At 36.9% G+C, this 22,379-nt stretch overlaps 2 protein-coding genes across 11 annotated transcripts in view; one reads left to right on the top strand and one right to left on the bottom strand.

The window, feature by feature from the left end:
- Positions 1-347: 347 nt before the first annotated feature.
- LOC111506679 (uncharacterized) lies at positions 348-3,845 on the bottom strand. Of its 3 annotated transcripts, none has more exons than XM_023161829.2 (4): positions 3,714-3,845; positions 3,243-3,655; positions 1,589-1,660; positions 348-1,500 (listed from the first exon to the last, which is right to left on the bottom strand). In XM_023161829.2, the coding sequence occupies exons 2-4, from the start codon at positions 3,567-3,569 to the stop codon at positions 505-507; spliced, it is 1,395 nt and encodes a 464-aa protein (XP_023017597.2). In that variant the 5' UTR covers positions 3,570-3,655; positions 3,714-3,845; the 3' UTR covers positions 348-504. The 3 variants fall into 3 exon arrangements, with proteins under 3 accessions (XP_023017597.2, XP_023017600.2, XP_023017599.2); XM_023161832.2 differs by having other exon boundaries at positions 3,243-3,650; positions 3,714-3,827; XM_023161831.2 differs by having other exon boundaries at positions 3,710-3,822.
- Positions 3,846-5,402: 1,557 nt separating this feature from the next.
- Positions 5,403-22,379, top strand: part of beta-Spec (spectrin beta chain) — a 75,915-nt gene continuing 58,938 nt past the window's right edge. For 6 of the 8 annotated variants that reach the window (XM_023161822.2, XM_074182087.1, XM_074182084.1 and 3 more), the window contains exon 1: positions 5,403-5,568. The gene's annotated coding sequence lies outside the window, so the exon portion shown is untranslated. Of the gene's footprint in view, positions 5,569-6,404; positions 6,524-14,981; positions 15,241-22,379 lie in introns of those variants that run through there. The other 2 variants (XM_074182083.1, XM_074182082.1) reach the window with 2 other exon arrangements.

The following is a 22,379-nucleotide window of genomic DNA, read 5'->3' as shown; positions in this document are numbered from 1 at the left end:
TGTTACATTGAAATTATTTTCAATTAAAATCAGAAATTTCCCTTAAAGATATTTCTGTCATCAGAAGGTGAGAAATATCATGACAATTTGAATTGACAAAGAATTCAACTAGACATATTTTAATAGTCAATCTTTGACTGGACTCAAAAGAAGTCACAATTTTCTCACATGCATTTAAAAAAAGAGGAAATGGATGTCATTTGTAATCAAATGTAGCAGTCTTGATTTCAGTTATTTTCAGTTCATCTTTCCACTACGTTCGTCCTAGAAATCACCAGTACATCTAGTTTTTTGTGGAAAATTTAGTCCGGGAAATGCCAACTATTTTCATTTTGAATTCTTTATAAATAGTGAGATCTAGAGTTTTGAAAATGATAAGAGTAAATCAGACCATCTCTAGAAATAGCCAGCTTCCATATCCCTATCCCCACGCTTCCCCTTGATCTATAATGACAATTTACATACCTGAATAATCAATACAGCAAGGTCACATATGAGGCAAAATCATAAGTTAGTTTTTTCATCCACAATTGCTTCGTCTTTATCACAATTGGATTCGTTTATGTTTTCTTCCTCATAGTCTTCCTTAGCGGTAACAGCGACTGTTTCAGAATCAATTTCAGACTTTCCTTCTGCACATTCTACTGTGTCATTACCGACATTATTTTCAGGTTGTTTCTCGCTATCATCTTTCAAGTCAAACCTGACGACTCTCTTCCTATTTTCCTGACCAGAAGAAGTTATGACTAACTTCTCATTCCCTTCTTGTTTTTTCTTCTGGCTTACCAGAATCCCAGTTTCACCCTCTGTAGGTTGTTCTATTTTTACTTCAGATTCTTCTGGATTGTTCTCTTCAGAATCGACACACTGTTCTCCAGTGGTATCCTGAACTTGCGTGTTTTCATCAGATGGATTGGTATGGCGTTTGCCTCGCCCTCTTCTATGACCTCTTCCTCTAAAACTTCCACCTCTACCTCTAGGGTCCCTTTCAAAATCTCTCACCTCTACTCTATCTCTTGTTTCAACACTTCTACTTCTAACATTCTTTCCTCTACCTCTCGCTCTGTGTTCTTTAACATCATTTTCAGGCATTCGATCACTTCTTTCGGCACTCTTAGCCCGTACTTCAAAACCATCTTCAAATTCCCGATTCCTAGTTGACATTCCCCTTCCTCGACCTCTTCCCCTTCTTTCATTTCCCCTACCTCTTTCCTCGCCACCAATAACTCCAGCTTCTCTAGGTCTGCCCCTCCAGTTTCCTCCCCTTCCTTTGACTTTTTCTCCAAAAGGTTGGAGGGAGTACATGTGGTCAGGAACATGTCTGATGTCATCTAGTGTATTGTTCTCATCTACTGAATAGTTGCGTTCGCCTGTCGAAGTGCTGAACTGAACCATTACATTCAATGGGTTTTGAATAAAGGTAGGTTTATTGCGTCCTCTAGCGTTTCCTCTGCCTCTTGAACCACGAGATGGTGGACCACCTTGAGAAGCCTGACGATCCTTGAAATGTAGATGTATTTTGATTCATTATTTATAAAAACAAAATGAGTTTAGCGGTAAGGTAGAAGAATATATTTTCACTAAATACCTTGTTCTGCTGGTGATATGAATCTTCTAGTTCCGGATCAGACCAGGAGGAATCAGTTGGACCACCTCTCATCTGAAAAAATGGGCTTTGATCAATGAAGCAACAATACAAGTTGAGGCCTATTCATTTGCCCATTTCTCTATTTTAACTTAAACAATAAAAGCAACAGATTATAACATTGGAGTTCATTTGTGAAACACTTTGCTTTGTCCATTCTATCATTCATATATGATATTTCAATATAGTCGTAAAAAAATCCTATGTAACAAAAAACTTTGAAGCGTAATTTGGTATTTCACTTCTGTTAGTGCAAAATAAATTTTTTTTGGCAATTGTGCAAAAAAGTTTAATAAGAAGATTATTCATTTTCGTTTATTTTATGTAGTTGATTAAACAATTTTAATATATTCTATATATAAGGAAGGCCCACTTTTGGATATTATCTCTTCTTCAATAATAATTCCAAATTATATGAATTTTCTCGCTTTTCACTTTGAACTATTTTCAGATCTGGTACCAAAGATTTTGGTATCTCCACAGCTGGTTCAGAGACAATGTAAGGTGCTGCTGATCTGTGTTTAAAATACTCATCAGCTTTTTTGTTGCCTGTGATAGGCAAGTGTCCTGGCAACCAGTATAGAGTTAATCTATTCCGGTTTTCAGTTCTTCACAGCATCCTCAAACCAGTCTCAATATAAGAATACTTATCCTCTCATTTATTTGAGGTTTCAATTTTAGTCTTCTTTTCTATCATGAATATTAAAAAAATGATCTGCCATTTAGTTTTTGTCTATTTTTTCAATAAAGTTGACAATTTCAGCATCTATTTCTTTAAATTTTCATAATTTTTTTCAAAAGTTTAGCCAGTGATGCATTTTTCTTGTTTTTGTCAGTCAATGTTCTACATAAGTATGTAATTTTTTTTAAAATTCATCTCTCTCGTCTCCATTTTTGCTTGAAATGTATCTGGTTCACTATCAGCACCATATTCAAGTTCAAATACAAATTTGGTTCTGGAAAATGATAAGTTGAGGTTAATTAAGGCAAAAGAGCTCAAAATGAATGTAATTCTGTTACGAAAACATGGATCATTCAGGAAAAGTTTTTGAGACAAAGTCAGTGTTCCAAAATGTCTGTGGCTGGCTCTGATATATTGCAGATAATTTCCAAAAATATTACATTTCAGAATTGTCAAGTGTTTAAAACAGGTTCTCGTTTTGAAAAAGTTAAGTTGGTTGACCTTCATCTATCCTAACCTTTCAACTCGAGGTCAAAGTCAAGGTACCCTGTAGGTTGTTTCCATTAATGTAATATCAAATAAGAATTTTATAGGGAAATTTTTTAAACATTGGAACACTTTCAATATATTTTTGAAAGTTTTGTTGTGGTTTTTTTACAAGACGTAGCAGTTTCCATTTCAGAAACTGGTATGCATTCATTATCATATTAAGAAATACAGGGTAGAAATACAGAAAAATGTGCACTAGTTTCACCAATGAGAAACGCTAATATTACCAAAAAGAAGTGATCATTAGAACAGAAAGATTATCGATGGGATCAAGTTGAGAGTACTTGCCAGATAATTTAGGCAATTCTGTACATAGTATCTTAAATTGAATTGCTTTCAATCAGGCAACAATAGTAATATACTTGCCGCTTCTTCCTGGTGCTTTCGATCAAGAATTTCTCTCAAGTCTCTGACACCAAAAAAATGCATAGCTTTCATTACATGTGGATCAGGTCTTCCTCGACCTCGTCCTCTTGCGGAATAGGGAGGTCGCATGCTTTGATTACTTTGATAAGGACGTTTATGAAGAGCATCTTCCAAGTAATCACTTGTATTTATTAGGTGTGAATCAGGTATTCCTCGACCTCGTCCCCTTGCGGAATAGGGAGGTCGCATGCTTTGATTATTTTGATGATAAGGGCGTCTTCGAGGTGTATCTTCCGAGTAATCATTTATATTTTCAGCCTCTGCCATTTTTTATTGAACCTTTCCTATTCTTGGGGGACCAATGAATTGTAACTTGTTGATTCCTTCTTTGAAGAAGTAACGACAGTTCTATTCTAAAGAAAAAAATACGTGAACAATACTGAAAATAAAAGTACTTTTGGCATTACGAACGTATTGTGGAATCCCCTAAAAAATTCACAAATAAAATAATCGCCCTCTGGTAATGTTAGGTTGGCAGTTGACAATAGGGAAGTTCATCATCAAGATGCGACGTCTATCGGGGATACTATAACTAAGTCAGATGGTAAAATAAAAACAGACTCCTGTCAACTGTTTCCATAATGATCTCATCAACAAAACTATTTCCCTCCCACAAAAAATAACAATCAAAGACTCAAAACACGAAAAACTCCAAAACAACAAACATAATCTATGTTTCACATCAAGAGATTCCGATCAGCTGTTTATCGTTTAGGTAGTAGCGCCATCATTAGTAGAAATTCTTATCTATATGCATAGCTTTGTATATGGTTAGTCTGTATACAAAGTACATGAAATACTCATAGTAGCATTGAAGTGGTATTAAAAAAGAATAGGAGTATTTCAAACGTATAACTTCAAATTTTCAAATGAAATTGAAAGTTAATAATTCAATGCTACAAAAAGCTGCAGTTGGAAAATCCTATCTGAAATTGTGAGGGAATTGGCCGATGAAAATCCATAACGTTTCGAAGTAATACTTTATCTTTTGATTTCCACTAATCAATTTACAAAATCGCAACATGTGTTGTTTTGTCAGATTTAAACATGAGTTATCGAAGGGCAGAAGTAACAAACACGTTAATGTTATACTTCACTCCGTAAGAATCCTTATCGATACAAAAAGATAATGATTGACACAAATGCATACGCCTATGAAAACTATTAAAAAATGTCCGAAAATTTTAATGAACTTAATATTTTTAGAACTAAATTACCTATTCTGAACACTTCTCAATCAGAATAGTTGTGATGTTGTGACATCCCAAACAACAGTATATATGCGAATGCACGTTTACGATGCGAGGCCTCAAGGTAGTTTCTCGAATAGTTACGATTTTCAGTCTAATATTATATTCATAAAATATATAGATGATGGATAATTGTAAATTTCTGACAGAAAATTTTGTGTAGGATGATATAGGGCAAGTTCAATTATATAATTTTGTAATATAATAATAATATAATATAATAATATAATAACGCTAATGATTTTTAAACAAGACTCAACCTCTAACGGAAGCAAGAAACTTTTTGGAAGGTTCGAAATAGATGAACATTTCAACCTAGCAGACCACTATTATAATATTCATGCAGTCATTGTTCACTGTGGTTCTGGCGTTGAATTTGGTCATTATTACGCCTTGGTCAAAGACGAAACGGACTGGTTTAAGTTTGACGATAGTCGTGTCACGAAGTGTTCTGGCGATGCATTGAATCTATTGGAGCCTCTGGAGACACCCTACATTTTGTTTTATAAGAGAGAGGACATTGTTGGATCAAGATCTTCAGATGATGTGGTGCTGCAGGTTTTTTCCGGGTTTTCCTGCAGCTGAAAAAGCAAATGCGCCACTGGAATCAATGAAGTCGCCCCGGAGCGCCAATTAATTTTTATTGTTGTTTTTATTTTATTCATTTGTATTATTTCCTCACAATTTTGTTAGTAATTTTAAATAAATTACGTCACGATCACGTCACTATAACTATTGACAATGACAAAATATCACAAAATGAGAAAGTTATTTGTTCCATGAGCCAAAGGATGTTCATGTTACTCTGAGTTCATGTTCAATGGGCGTGTTTTATTCACTTTTGTACCCAATTGTTTATGCGCTTGCGCCTTAAGTATTCAATGTTAGTTGTCATGAAGGGCGTTTGCGTTTGTGAATTCGTGAACAAGTGAATGGACTGTGAAATTTAAGATATCAATTAATTTTTGATAGTAAAAATAGTGGTTCGGCAAAATTATAACTGGAGTTGTGTTGAGGTGAGTTTTTTCACTTCTCATCAATACATGGTTAACGTGAACTAATTAAGGTAATATGGCGGACTTTAGGTGTAACCCGTAACTGTACCGATTGAAGATTGCTATGTGATTTCAGTGCCAAGCATTTATCTGAATATTCGTTTTGTATTTGTGCTTCTGAAATGAGCTGTTATTGAACTGACGATTCTGTTAGCTGTGACAAGTGCACCTCTTTCGGCAATAAACGGTGACCTTTTTTTAGCCCTATATGTCACTGAACTCTAATAACAGCAGTAACCGAAAACAGGGCAGCAGAGAGTCACGCAAAACAAGTGGATGGCATGCACTTGTCGTTTCCTATAGGTGACTTCGCCCAAAATAACTGTTTGAGCTTAGCAAAGGATGGTTGTTATTGATTTTTGCGTGGTATTTTAGTACTATTTTGAGGAAAAGAGACCAACCCTGTTGTTTTAGTCTGTATAACAGTAAGAACTCTCAAGGGTATTTTAATTAAAACCGATTGTCAGATACTGATGAACAGGTGTTTAATGAGATTACAACTGTGGTCAAGATCACTTTCAAATGTGATTTTCATTGCACATTACCCTTTCTTGATGTATAAATATCTGTGATGCTACTGTGACTCAACAATTAATAGCAGTCGTCCTTGGAGTTTAATTTTTCAAATTCATTACTTAATCATGTATATATTATGCATTTAAGCTTTTTTAGGAATCTCACAATTAAAGATATTTTTATCTTAGTGGTTTACCCAACTTATCTCATTTTATCAGTATTGATAAATAACATACACTTGTTACAGGATAAGCAGGTAGTTATTTTCAAGTCATTTGATTTGTAGTTTATTACACAATATAATCAGGCCTCTAGAAAAAAATTCAATTAGTGTGTTGTATGATTGTAACTACACCCCAAACAAACTAGAGCCTCAAACATCTTTGCTGACCATAGGCAAGTAAGTTCATTCAGGAATGTCTAGTGATTCCAGAGGTGGATTCACTCATTCATCAATATTTGATTAACTAATAATATGCATTTAACATCACTGAATAAAATTACTTCACTTATATTTATCTGGGCAATTTTCAGTTTGGAAATTCAATCAATATATTGAAATTATTCTTGAAAAAGTGAGTGTCCTACTCAAGTGAATATTATATAATGTTGCTGAGCCTTTAATGTCCAGGAAATGTCAGGGTGTTAACATGATATCAATGGTAGTATATCTACTATAGTTTGGATTTGCACATTCATCCATATAAAGTTCGACTCACGCTACAATTAACAGTTGACCATTAACAGTGCCGTAGATATGTTGATTGGGAGCTAGAGCAACAGGCTTTCAATGTTGATTTTTTGAACAAAATTCTCTTCAGCGATGAAGCTCATTTCTCACTCCATGGTTACGTCAACAAGCAAAATTGTTGCGTATGGGACTCGGAGAACCCCAAAGTGATTGTGGATAAGCCATTGCATCCGGAAAAAGTGACTGTTTGGTGTGCATTATGGTCTGGAGGTGCCATTGGCTCACATTTTTTCCAAAATGGCGCTGGAAGAATCGTCACCTTCAATCCAGATTGCTATGGCTGTATGATAACCCACTTTTTTGCCTTGCAATTGAAGATTATGTACTAGACGACAGGTGATTTCAACAAGACGGTGGCATGAACCACACAACATGACCGATTTAGCTTTATTGCATGATGTTAGAAGTCAATGGAAAAGGCAATGTTATGAGTCATGAACTCTATTTCAGTCTGTGTCAGCTGTACTGGAATAGATGAACTAACATTCGACAACTGACTTTTTTGTACTTCAGGATGTTTGTTGTTGCTGATATGGTTATCTGAGTAGGCATTTTTGAAAAAAAAAATTCACTGTTATAACAGTGACAGGGAGACTCAAATAATTGGGTGTAAATTTTTTGGAGGTGCCATTTCAAAAAGTATAAGTAGAGAATAGTTTTTTAAAAATGGTCAACATGATGTTAACGATGTTCTTAGAAGGATATTTCCAAGCTGATTTATTCCATTTTTGGAAATCTTTTTATGTCAAAAAGATTGAAAAGTGATATGGAGACTGAAAAACAAAGTAGACATTTTCTGGGGGTATCATTTGAAAAACAAAGTTGGGGGTTGATTTCTTATGAACTGCAATCCTTAAATTATTTCATAGATGATCTGACGTTTTTCAATACTGCTTTCCTTACATCTTACATTTTCACAGCTTTACAAATAACGAAGATATTGCTCGTTAACTAAATTCTGGGACATCCTGTATATAGTCAAAATATCGGCGTCTTATAATTGTAGTTCATCCAATATAGTGTTTATTGAATAATTTTTGTATCATTAGATTTTTGTATCATTAGACACAATTTTTTGTTGTGCTTGTATGGTATTCTGTTAATCATTTGATATTCAAAGGGCAGGGATGTTCATTGTTTTTTTGTGGCAATCAAAGTTTATATTCTTGATGATATTCATTTTGCTGGTATTGAGATTCCTATTGAATACTTATCATATAGTAGTGTCTGGTACACTTGTAATGTCTCTGAATTCGTTGTAAAATTCACACTTTTTTATTCTATCTAATTCAATTTTCTATAACAGCGACAGAGGAAATGGAGCAAATTCATTATCTGAAAAGCCGATTTTTTTCAGTTTTTCTCAAGATCAAACAGATTAATGAAAAATAAATCGTATATATTTACAGACCATTTTGAAGTAGACATTTCAACAGTTGAAATGAGCTCCGGCAGAGTACTTAAATAAAAAATAAATCAAGATTTTTTTTGGAAAATTGTACATATCTTGTAAGCTACTTGTTTTTGAGTTTATTCAGCATACAAAGGTACACATTGGTAATTTTTCATGTAAGTAAATTAAATTATTTTTGTGTAGGGACCGTTCAAGTATTTTACGTAAGCACTATATGGGGCCTGGAGGTCTTTGCTTTGCTTATTTTTGTAGACATTGGGGGCGGGGGTCTAGATGGTGATTTCGTCAGCAGTAGTTATTTACTTTTTTACACATATGGCAACCCACACATTGCCTATGTTTAAAAAATGCATATAACAACGTTTACATAAGCATGGTAGGGGGTAAGAGCTTTGCTTACTTTGGCTGACAGGGGGAATGGGGGAGTAAATAATTGTAATAAATATTCTTACGTAATAGTTGAACGGCCCTCAAGAGAAGAAAAAATAAAAGGGAAAAATCATTTTTTCGCAATTTTCTCTCAAAATTTGAGTTGCTGAAAAGAACTTGCATGCTAGACATTATACACAACTTTTCTATAGAATATTTTGCCCCAGAAGGTCAAACTTAGCCTAAAATTGAAAACATTCATTTTCAACCCCTAAACACCATCCCTATTTCACCATTTTTTGGCCTATATCTTCTTTATTCGCAGACCTATTGAAAATCTGTCCACATTTTGTTATTGGCGAGTTTTTTTTTCATTTTTAGGTACCTATTCATATTTTTTCCATTGCTCTGAGCGTTTTCTACAATAATGGGTAAGAAATAAGAAAACCTTTTATGATTATCTGAAACATATCTACAACATAAATATATTATATCTGTTTTGATGAGCAGAAAAAAAAACGGTAGCAATAATAAGATCCGAAACGAACACTATAATTATAATTAATTGTGCAATAAATGTCGAATTGGAGTCCTTCCATTTCGAGACAAATAATGGGACAATAAGATGGTCTGCAAGATCACCAGATCTTACTATTTTGGACTATTTTCTATGGGGGACATTGAAAAATAGGATTTACGATAGCAGAGAGATAGAAAATGTGGATGACTCGAGATTGAGGGTTTTGAATGATTTCGCAAAAATGCAGCAAATAAGTGTATTAAGTTATGAAAAACTGAGTTTAAAAATGTCTCGAAATGGAAGGGCTCCAATTCGAATTATGTTATTATTCAACTCAGTCAGCCAATTTTCAGGGCCGTAATTTAAAAGGGAATAATTCACACAATTATAATCGAATATTACCGAAACACCCCGAAATATAAAATTGAATTTAATTTCTCAGTATGGAGTGAACATCTACGATCCAAAAACTATAACAAAAAATACAGGTCCGTATTTAAAAATTCAAAGATGGGGGTTGCCCAAGTCAGATGACACCCTGTATATAAGATTCATGGATATATTCTGAGAGCCCACGTCAAATGCCAATAGCAAAATGTGTACAAATTTTCAATATGTCTGCGAATAAAGAACATATAGGCAAAAAATAATTTGGGATTTTTTGGTTTTTCCTGTATATCTCCAGAACCAAAAGAGCTACATTCGATTTCTTTACATCATTGAATAAGTATCTAAAATACACAACTTTGTCACAATTTAACCGACACTCTATCTCTTATCGTTTCCGAGATCCCCATGTACAGAAACGAATGTGAATAGCCCTGTATATTAGACAATGGAAGTCCGAACTAGTGAAATTCGTCGAGAAATGATACTCTGAAGGAATTCTAATTTCAATTATCGGAAATCATCGACTTTATGTTGATGATAGACATTACCTTGCACTGACGAGTGGCCAAACAGCCCGAAACCGGTCTGTAAGTGTGTTCCAATAATTGAAAATCTATTTCGGCAGTTATATCGCGAACAGCATATGCAGGAATAATTCAGTGAAGAATCCTGCCCTGACATCTGTCGGATAAAATACAACGCCCTTCGTGGTATTAGCCAGGGGAGTAGTTGCTTTCTGATAGGTGTTAGTTCACTAACCTACAGTGTAGGGAGTTGACACTGGCCTGAACGAATTGTTCCTTTAGATGATTCGATTAAAGAGAACGTTGATTTATAATTCAATATCGCTTGTACTCGATTTACTTGTAGTGATCGATACCTGCTGCAGCTTGAATCACGTTCAATAACCCTGATGAGAGATTCTCGTAACCGTTTCAGCTTTATTCTTCTCGTTAAATTAGTTCCAATTTGTTATTTTTACTAACTCGACTGTTTGTACCACGTTGACATTAGTCGTGTTGATGATTACATCATCGCTAGAATTCACGATTATTAGAAACCGAGTTCGCGGGTATCACAGTGTAGTTACAGGGTGATCCGTGTTAGGCATTAAGTTTTTTAGAGTATGTCTGGGCAGCTACTAACAACACTATGCCAATTCTGTTAGCGGTAAGTAGAGGTTAGAAGAATACATTTTCTGAGCTACAAGCCCGGGGCGTAATTCCAATGAAACAATATGAGCCTTCCTCGCTATAGTAACAATTTGTGCTAATAGTTGTAGGTCATCTCAAAAATGTTTCCTTGAACTTATTATGAAGATACATGAGAAGTATTCACAAGATTAAACTGATACGTTCTTCTTTGTTTTACACATTATCTATAACTAACGTTTTTGAACGTTAATTTCAGTTTTGAATTTCAAAACAAAATTTCTGAATGGACAATGAAAAGATCTTTTAACTTATAAATTCATTGTATTTGGCACACCATATCATCCTGATTTAATCCGGATATTAGGGAAGGCCTCAAGTAGGGGCGACCGGTGCAGGACTACAAGCCCCCCCCTGCAGGTTTTGCAGATGAAATTTAACACTACTATGATTAATACCTGACGGCTGTCAAGTCTGACATATGGTAGAGTCGAGGGGCCCCGCTGTGATAGATCGCATCGGGGCCTGCACTAGCAGATGCCGGACCTGTTGAGATTCTCTGTGTTTCTCGGTAGCATTATTTCAAAAATGGCTGACACAATATGAAATAATATGGTCAGTTGATCTTTGCTTGAAGAAACCACCTTAAGATTTTGAAGTTCCAAATGTTTAGAAATATGTATTGATTTGCAGCTTTCCTCGTAGTTTTCAATTAAACTGGTAGTTATTTGGAAGATTCTTCATAATTTTTTTCGATGAAGATGCTGTCTTATAACACGAAAGAAAAATCCGTTTTTGTTAGATAAATTGAACCTACTAAACACAATTGCAAGTTCTTTGCATTATCTGGGTTTTTGTGCTAGAAGTTCACAAAAGTGGGTAAAGGTGTAGGTGGCTAATATAGTATATTGAACATAGAGGTAAACATCATATTATGTAGTCATCACTACACATCGTTATACAAGAATAATGAATTAAATCAAGGTTACGAAGTGAATAATTTAGCGCGGTTCAAGTGGTATTACTGATAATTCAAACGAAACTGCAACAAGTTGTGGTCAGACGACCCCAATTGTGATTTTACGGTAATTATGCAAAGCTCCAGGTTGGTGGTTAAATGTAGACTACCAAATTCTCTATTCCGGTGAAAAATCCGTATTGGCTCATTTATAATCTGAGTGACTCCGCTGTTCATTGTGAAACCCGCAGTTTCGCGATTTTGAACTTTGTTATTGAAATATTTAAACAAGTTTCGGCACAGGAATAATTGATTTTCAAAAAACCAGTATGACTGCCAATTCATCAATTGCATTTTTTTAAATCACTCATGAATTAAATTATTTATTTGTTTACGTCAAGTTTTAATTTCAGAGTAATCCTGACTGGTCCTGCTTTCAGTTGCCTAGTTTATTTGTCTCGGTCCAGAATACAGTTCGAATACACGAAAAGTTCAAAGTTGCAGTCTCCAAAACAGACGACTGAACCTATTATTACTATTACAATTATTTTTGTGTTCTATTGAAGACACTTTCCCAACACCAGAACCTCAAATATGGTCTATCGACGCGCGTTTCGCTAACCAAGTTACCGTCCTCAGGGGATCATTATGACTGTCAGTCATAGATTCTATAGATTAATTTTACGCCAGAGGTTCCAGCACGAACTATCAAGTATTTTTGTGTTGTATGCCAGAGTATTACTCACTCATTGGTTTTGAAAATCGTGTGGAACTGTTTTACTTTCAACTACAGTTGCTGCTATCTGGAATCATAAATTTTTGCAATAATAATTTCATAAATAATAATTTTACAACCTACATATGAAATATTGGTCCTTCGAACCGGATAATAGCGATTACAGTTTTGCTATTAATGGAGGAATACTGTCAGTACGGAACTGTTTGTTGAATAATCTCGCAACTTTTTTGCAGTACGAAACTGCCAAGATTGAAGAAGTTGTTATTGCCATCATTTACACGGAACAATAAATTTTAACTTCAATAACATCATACGAATAATAGTAACATTACCTAATGATGATGAAGATTAGCGTGGGCCGATTCTATGAATTACCTCCGTCCATTCATCTGATGATATAAAACGGTGACATGTAAAAGTTCATCTATTATTGGACGGGCGTAGTTGAATGATGGCCAAATATGTGTTGGCGTTTTTGACTGCGCGATTATTAACCGTTTAATTCGATGAATTGTACAAGTGTGAACATACACTTTTCTGGATCCCTTCTTGGAAGTGAAGCTGTTCTGCATGTATTTCTTGTGGAAAAAGCTGGTTATGAAAGAATGGACCAAATTTCTGAATAGACAAGCCCTTGAAAATATATGTTAAAGGGGAAATATCTGCCATCTTTAACTGTCGACAAAGTAATTGTAAATGAACTCATCAATTCATCAAATTGCTCTACTTTTTGTGACATTAAAAAGTTTCAAAGTTTGACGATTCCTATGAGAAGTTGTCACTTTACACATTTATCCCACGTTACAGTATTACTGATTGTGATTCCCAGTATGGATAATGGTGTCACAGATGGCATAGCTATAAAATTACTATTCGTTTTGGTAACTGTGAACGCTACAGATTTGGTGGTTTCTCCATAATGATTTTCACGAGGTGTTCGTTACTTGATTGCTTCGCTGGTTTTTCCTTATTCAATAAAAATTGTAACTTGTGGTATGCCATTTTCTATCCTAGTCCAGGGTAAAGATAATCGACCATAGCATCAAGAAGACCAAACCGTTTGGTATAGTAATATTTATTACTACACCAAAGGTTCAAAACAGTGCATCACAAGACCAAGGTAAAGGGACTACTGCGAGGTAAATAGATACAAATATCCGGGGAGGTTGAATGTCTGGGACCCATACTAAATCCTAAACTGACCTGGAACCAACATTCTTCGTGTTTTCCAGAGCAGAAGACTAAATTTGTTGTACTACAAATTGTTTGATCTTGGTTGGTCCAACTGTTTGAACGACAATCGCTACATGTGTGGTGTTGTTTAACCAGAGTCCTATGAAAGCATAGGTGATTCTTGTTTTCTGCTGCATTGTTCTTTCAGTAACATATGGGTCACATGTGACCCATTGTACATCCTCCCGAGGAGTTGTCCTCCTACGTCATCGTCCATCCTGTCCTTTCCAGGAAGGTGAACAGGTCACTAGGAGACATCTTTATATTGGCAGGTGTAGGCCAAGACTCGCCGAACACACACTCTCTTTGGCAACCTTGAGGTGTCGCACGGTGGCCTTCGCGATGGTTTTGGAAGGTGCAGCGATATTACTGTCGTTGCGCGGCTTCTTCAACCTTCTTGGGGTTCCCTACGTGGAGGTGCACAAGTGAGGAAGCTTTCCTGCAGGGGCAGACGGTTCCTTGCCTTTATTGAAGGCGGAGCTCTTGGCGCCCGCCGCAGGAAGTGCCCTTTCTGTGGTAGGTGATCTGCTATGTCCAGCCTCATTCCAAACGGTAGATTGGGGTGGACATTTCTGTTCATCCCCGCCACCGCCTTAGATTGAGGTGAGCACTTCTGTCCGGCCTCGGAATTGGTTTTTGTTTTTATTGTTTCTGCTCACACCTTAGCTTGGGTAGGCTGGTCCACGGTGGCAGGTTCTGCAAATGGTTTTGGGGAGTTTTAGTTCCCCTCGCCCTTCTTATTTCTGCCACTGACCAGGAGTCCGGCAACCCTGTCCATAAGGCCCCCTGGCCGCCCCCTATCTGCCTCCTGGGGACGCACCCGATAGGTAGCCCAACCCATAGGAACTACAACAGCTATTATTATTTTTATCCTTTTCAAATCCATTGGTTTGATGGTAACAAAATACTAAACTAATACAATCGATCGAGTGTACAATTCACTTCTGCGGGCAAAACATTCTATGAGCTGTCTTGACGATCCACAGTTCAATCATTTGTACGATCAGAAGACCCACAAATTGCACCGTCTGTGGGTCCTTTGAGGAATGGATAAATCAGACGGCAAAAATGATATAGGTTCGTAAGTAAACCCTGTAAACAGTGGTATTGTCTTTGTCGATTCGAAACGTTTCGCGCTAAACCCGTTGATCGGGTTATCCTCGGCCAGAAGCCAGTCGTTCTGGTTGCCGGTTGCTCATCTACGCCAACGAAGTTGTCTGGCTCGTTCTCGTAGCGTGACCCAATTCCAGCTGGTTGCGCGAATTTTGCGCCATCCTCGGTCACATTTCCGCACTAGTCATCGAACGATAGCCCGGTGCCGCAGTCTCTTTGGCAAGCGGTAGGTCAGGCGTCGCAAAACAGGCGACGGCGGATGTCCTGCCAGCGTCTCATCGATTACCGAAGACGATATCGTCGCGACAGTACACATACCTGCCGGATTTTAGTCCGGTTTTGTAAGTGCGGGTGTATTTTTGCTGGTTGACGATATTCGTTCTACTTCCCGTCTATTTATAAGTGTGACGACCGCGGCGAAAAAATGTGGAAATCGATTCGGTTTTATCGCAAACACGTGTGACTGAAGGTTTTTCTGCGTGAGTAGTGGCATTTGTTTTATTTATGTTTTTCGCGTAGATTTGCTGTTAACTGCTTGCTTTTTATGGGAAATGTTAATTGAAGTTTCTTGTAAATGGCGTTGTTTTTCAAACGTATATGATTATCATGTTTGTTGGTTTAATTATGATCCTCGTGCGGAACTGTAGTCCCGCACAAAGTTGTACAGCAAGAGTTCAGATGATCCATACACAAAAAGAAATTAAAAAAATGTATGAACTTGCATTGAAGGCTAGGCCAACAAAACATAGTTTTGCAGGTGTCATTATTCTTGAATCAAACGTAACTCTCGGGGCTTTGTTTAGACATAATTCACACAGTTTCAATCACTGCCTCAATGAAATTGAATGAATGGAATCAAATATTCTAATATGATTGTGAGTATATGTTGAAACTTAGCAAAAATGTCTATACAGACATTCACAGGTTTGATTTGATTATATGATTATTAAAGTAATTAGACATTAACTTTACTAAGACAACTCAAATGAATATGTAAATCAGATAAAACTCACCAATACAATGAACAGATACAAGCGACCGAAATGAAAAAAAATTGCCAGACTCCACTGATTCAGATAACCTCACGGAAATAAGACAATTGAAACTCTACTTTGAATACTAACTATTTATATATGATATCCATAAATCGGAAGATCTTAATCGAAACTTATAATAAGACATTTTCAATTCGAATGGAAACGTTATTCTGAATTTCAATGAAACCGAAAAGAATACGCGACGTACCGCATCTTGCTGCGTCAAGTAGGTCGTCTATTATTGTTGAATGTTCATGTTCTTGCCGAAATCTCTCGTTCATTATTCAGGTAACAAATTTGATTTGAGAATTGATATTTTGTTCTTATATCGATGTGTTCAGATGAGAATATTTCAGGAAATAATCTTTACGAATACTGCTCGATCTGGAAATAGTCTCAAATGAGTGCTCATTTGTTTTGAACTCAAACTTTGTTATTTTTGAGCAACACCAATCGAGCAACCAGTAGTAGATAAAACCACTCGTCCTGTTGTATTAAAGAGGTACCTCATCTTGCTGAAGCGTAACATCAGATGAGAAGTCTTTTGTGTTTGTCAATTATTCGAACCAACCATGCAGAAAAGTCTAGGGATATTTTTAAAAATAGCAATAATTTTTTTTTAGATCGCTTTAGGGAAAAAAAAGTTGACGGGTGATTATTAAACGAATGTAACTTACAAAAAAATTTATTAAATGGTCAAAAATACTGAGTGCGCATATAAGCAAAACTAAAAAAAAATATGGCTCTTCTTTGGCACCCCGAAAAAAATCATAATACAAAAAAAAATTGGAATCAGTACAAAGTATGGCCTCCACGCTGGTTTATTACGGCCCTACATCTATCGTGCATCGACAAAATGAGATTGTCAATGTCTTGTTGAGGTACATTTGCCCATTCAGCGATTAAAAGCTCTCTCAATTGAAACGTTGTGTGAATGTTCCCCATATGCGGAGTAATTCTTCGTTAAAGCATGTCCCGCACATGCTCGATGGGATTCAGGTCCGGTGATTGTGCTGGCCATGGCAATACATCAACTCCTTCGTTGGTGAGCCAGTCAGTCACTAGACGCGCGACATGTGGACGAGCATTATCGTGCACTAGGTGGAAGTTGTCACCAACAGCACCAGCAAACGGACGGACGATAGGTAGAAGAATGGTGTCGAGGTACTGTCGAGCTGTGAGGGAGCGATTTGGAAAAACGAGATCGGTTCTGCCGTCGATCATGATTCCGCCCCATTGCATTACTGTACCACTTCTGTATGTGTGGACTTCCTGGACGTGTCTCAAACGTTCATTATTTCCAGGTCGTCTCCACAGTCTTACTCGACGAGAATCTGGATGAAATCCAAATCTGGATTCGTCTGTAAACAAAACTGTGGCCCAATCATTTGCATCCCAGTTTTGATGTTTTTGACACCACTCTAATCTTCTACCGCGATTGCCTCTCGACAAAGGTGGACATCTAAGTGGCTTTCTGTTGTGGAGATCTGCTTCATGCAGTCGATTTCTGACAGTATCACGACCAATGGTTACCTGGTGCGTCTGCTGCAACACGTTAACCAACTCAGGTGCTGTGATTGTCGGTTGTCTTCTTGCGGTTAAGACCAAAAATCGGTCTTGAACTGCAGTTGTAGCGCGTCCTCGCCCTGGATGTTGTTCGGCTGGACTGCCAGTTTCACGGAAACGCCGCCACAATCGACTGATAACACTTTGGGAGACCCCCAAATGAAGAGCTACATCAATTTGTCGCATGCCACCATGAAGAAGCCCTACAGCTCTAGTCATCTCAGCCAATGGTAAGTGATAGCGTTCCATGTTAAAGCACAATATTTCCAGTTTAATTGCTGAGCAAGAACTGCATAGAATGTACAAACTCGACACTTTCAGATTATTCATTTTAGCCGAAAACCTACAGTTTGTACAAAACTTGATAAAAGATTAGTTACCGTTTTTGCAGGCTTTGTTCAACCCATAGAAATCTACAGGGTGGTCGAGTGTACCAATTTAATCGAAATTAAACGACCTCATGCATTTATTTTTATGATATTTATTATGTTATAAAAATATCCCTAGACTTTTAATGTCAGTATGTTGGCGATTATTATCATTTTCTTCAAGACTGTAGTTTTACTTCATTATAAGAGTTTTAAGTACTTGTATGTGTGTTAAGGATACAATCACTGAAAATAAATGATTCATCCAAATTACCATGAAATCATAAAAAAATCCTTCACAATATGATCAGCTAGAAGCTGGTAAATTCTCCCACACCTTGGACATAATAACAGCTGACGGAAATAAGTAATTTTATTGAAAAAAATATTAGATACACATTTCTCCTCTGTATAATAATTCTCTTTCAGTGAGACAGATGTGCCAGTGTCTGTAATGCCTGTTAATGTTTACGTCATGTAATACAGATGAAATAAATTATAGCATTTGGTATTATATAAATAGAACTGTTTTGATTTTTTTTTACATTTCTTCATGATATTTCTATTTTTGTAACTATACCGATTCTGTGGTTTACAACATAAAACTATCAATTAAGTCTCAAATGGAATCATCGATATTATTTCTTGGGTTGACCCCTCGTTTCGGTCACCAAGTTGAGGTTTTCGTTAATGTATATTAATGATTGATCAAAAATTTTTGTGTAAAAATGTACTTATACACTTTTTATTTGATAAGTAGTTGTGCATTGGAATTGTATTGATGGAATAGTTTGTGGTATTTCTAACCTGAGCGACCTTCAATTTTAAAGTCCATTGTGATTATGTCGCACATTCGAGGATTATTTTCACTTACGTTCAGTTCGATTCTTGTTGCCATGTGATTTTTTCCCTCAAACTCTCATCAAATTCATCGTACAAATTGAAAATTTAAAAGGCTCTAATCTGACACTTTAATTGGATAATGAATTATGAGCCTCATTTCTGGAATCTCACAGTTCTGATGGAGAAGTTTCGTACAAAATTTACAGCGTGTGTCAAATAAAGCTGACGAAGAAAGCGAAATTAACTTTCAGTTTATTGACACATTTTCACAATAGAAAATGACGTATTGAAACATTGTTATGAATAAACATTGAAACTTGCAAACATTTGTAACACATCATACACTTTATCTTAATTTAGTGAAGGAAATGCCCAGCAAGAAAACGACTAGTGATCAATCGTCTTCCATTCATTCAGGTTGGAGCCCAGCTCCCTTACCCTTTTAGCTGATTTTTGTCGAAGAAGGACAAATGGGTTCATGACTGGGGGGATATTAGCGGCATGAAGTCCACAGAAATCAGTACCGCCCTTTACGGGGTACCCCTATCTGGCTGGGGTGGGATGGATAAAAATCTATTAGTCCGTTAACGGGGAACATGAAGGCCTCATTCGACAGAGTGTCGGGGCCTTCTATATCGGGAGGGGTCGTCTACAGCATAATATACAGCTTCCCTAATTAACGGATTTTCGTGAGTTTCCACGATATCAAAAACTCGCCGATTCCTCGACTGAATGGACTGCTGAATGGACGGCAGCTGCAAATCTCTGCGGATGGCTTCATTCCACACGAACCAAGGATCATTCACAATCATCCTTATTAACTTGATTTGCAATCTCTCCAGAATGGAGATATTATACGTAGCCGCTTGTCCCCAGACGCCTGAAGCATATAATATGATGACAGGCTTGAACATCATATTGTAGATGGTAATTTTGTTCTTTAGACTCATTTTTTATTTTATGTTGATCAGAGGGTACAGACTAGCTATCCGACCCTCGATCTTTGATTTAACGCACATAATGTGAGTTCCAAGTGAGCCTACGGTCTATTAGAAGATCGAGGTACTTTACCCGCGCTTGCCAGTCAATCTCTCTTCCAGATATTCTCACTTTTCTGGCCGGAGAAGATAGCAATCTACCAGTCCTCGTTGCATGTAGACGACGCCGAGCTCTCGACCTATGGAAGACGAGAGGAGAGATGTGTCATCGGCCTATAGGGATATCTTCACACGCTCAGGCCTCGGAAGGTCACTGATGTGAAATGTCTACTGCGTCGGAGATAGCCCTGCCTCCTGTGGCACTCCAACGAGGAAGAAAACGACAAAAATGAAATCAAATAATTTTTGCAATTGATGGCATATAGATGGAATCAGAAGCCTTCCGTATACCTCATCAGTGCTGCTAGGCAATGTAGAACTCGACTCTCCTTGAAGAACAAACAATCTCGTGTACGAGAAGCCAAGCTTTGACACCAACATCGAAATGAGAGATCACTATTTTTCTTTCTATGCAGCTTTCACTGCAAGCAGACAACCAGATGAAACTAGCGCCCAAAAACAAAGCATTGTAAGCAAACCTTAGGTTTTCTGTCGATCGTGAAGATTACTTCTGCGTAATGACAGAAACCTTTGTTTGCTTATACTCGGATTTGTTTTGAAGCACTTTTAAGTCCAACAATACATTTGTGGTTCAGCTGAGCACCACTGAGGATTTCTTTGGCGCTGCGGAACAGCACTGTCTGGTGTTGAGTCGAGGGAAAACCTTGTTTTTTGTCTTGGACAAGCAAGATTTTACATTCCTGTCGTTTCCATAGATGGCGTTTTTGTAAGGGGAGGTGTCTCATGGTAGCATGTACTAGATGGGCTGAGAAGTTCGTAGGCTAAAACATAGATGGCGCTTTTAGTAAGTTTGTTCTGGTTCTACGAAGTTCAGGTTCTAGGACTTCAGGATCAGGCGCAGTCGATATAGAGCGTTCTGGTTTATTGAGGATAATTTCGGACTGATGAATCCTCTGTTCTGGTTTCGACTGCGAAATGATACTAAACTGTTTTGAACCGTCTGGAATCGTTCTTGCTCTCGAGGCTGATCTGTTGAGAACTGTTCCCGTTGCTCATGCGCATTCATGTGGAAATTTGTTTGGGCTATTTGCTAGGATGTTTTTTTATTTATTTGATTTGAATAATTGATGATTGAGGTTAGACAACATTTGAGTTGACTATAAGGATATGCTACATAACAAAATGGGCATGATTAATAGTATTTTCTCGTCTTCATCTCTTCATATATACGATAGGTGGCACAGTGGTTTCCTCAAAATTGTTCTGGTTTAGATAAGTGTCCGATACTGTATCGGACTGTTTGAGATTTTTTGCTTGTACGCATCATGTCTTGCGCTGATTCCAAACGGTTTCGGGTGTTAGAACCAGAACAAACCTAGTATTAAACCCATATGATTATTAGTTAACCCTAACCTTCAAAAGACACGTGTACACATTTCACAGCGGTAGGACTATTAGTTTGTTGGATAGAACAGTTTGAGTTAAGCAACTTTTGTTAGTTTAAAGATAATGGGTAAAAAGGAATTTCGTGTGTTTTGATAAAGCATTGCTTTTTGGCGAAAAAATTACTGTTGAAGCCAAGGTTTGGCTAGATACACATAATTCTGACTTTGTACTAGAAAAATCAACTGTTGCTTTGCTAAGTTTAAACAAGGTGAAATGGGTACCGAGGAGATGCAGATAGTGAAGGCTCCAAAGAGGCTGTTACCGAAGAAAACACCAAAAAAGTCCAAATTGTTTTGGATGACCGCAAAGTGAAGTTGATCGAGATAACAGAGGCTCTAAAGATATCAAAGGCATGCATATTTGGGTATGCGAAAGCTCACAACCGACCAAAAACAACAATAAATTGATGATTCTGTGCAGCGAATTTATTAGACGATATGTGACACTGGATTAAACATGGCTCCATAATAATGATAAAAATCGGCTTTATTCATCAACATAATAATATACAAAAACAAAAATAATGATGAAAGGCGAAGTTCAGCTTAAGCTGTTTTTCAACTTAACCTAGTTAACAAGACAATTATAAAAGGACATTTGAAAGTTATACAAAAAATTGAAAAATAAATGATAAAATAGTAGACAGAAAAACAAAAGATAAATTGCAGTAACATACCACAAAAGAGAGCATTAACGGTATCCAATTGAACTATCCAGAGTTCAAGTGCAGTTTCAGTTTTTTCTTGAAGTAATATAACGTGTGGTGTCTCAACTCACTGGGAAGTGCATTGTATAGGACAACTGAATTATTTAAGAAACTTCGAGTGAAACCAGCTGTGGAGTGTTTGAGATTGATGAATTTATCACGTTTTCGGGTTTTAGAGTGACTCTGTGTTTCAAAGTTGCGTATCTTGCAACAAGAAGGTGCAGTTGCCTAATTTTAATCAGTGAGCCAGCCAGATTCCTCAAATTTAGCTGAGATATGATCAAACTTTCTTACACCATAAGAGAACCGTATACAGTTGTTCTGAATTTTCTGGAGGCGTTTAATGTCCGATTGTATTAGTGCTTCGCAAAGCTTCAATTTAAGCCTGGATGTTATAAAGTCCCTATTTCGGTACAGCTGACGCATGATATAAGAGTTCTGACAAATTATACTAACATGCTTGTGGAATCTGAGTTCGGAGTCTATCCACAGTACAGGTTTTTGCTTTCCTTTACTATCGAAAGTGTATCATTACCATCGATCAGATCTTCAATTTCAATCCTTTTTCGTTTCGTACCTATCAGTAAAAGTTGG

Source organism: Leptinotarsa decemlineata, unplaced genomic scaffold (genome assembly GCF_025532065.1).
Source record: "Leptinotarsa decemlineata unplaced genomic scaffold, Ldec_3_MD MMD2_tig00026328_RagTag_RagTag, whole genome shotgun sequence".
Lineage (NCBI taxonomy): Eukaryota > Metazoa > Arthropoda > Insecta > Coleoptera > Chrysomelidae > Leptinotarsa > Leptinotarsa decemlineata.
The sequence above is the reverse complement of the archived record's forward strand: the minus strand, read 5'-3'. Positions and strand labels throughout refer to the sequence as shown.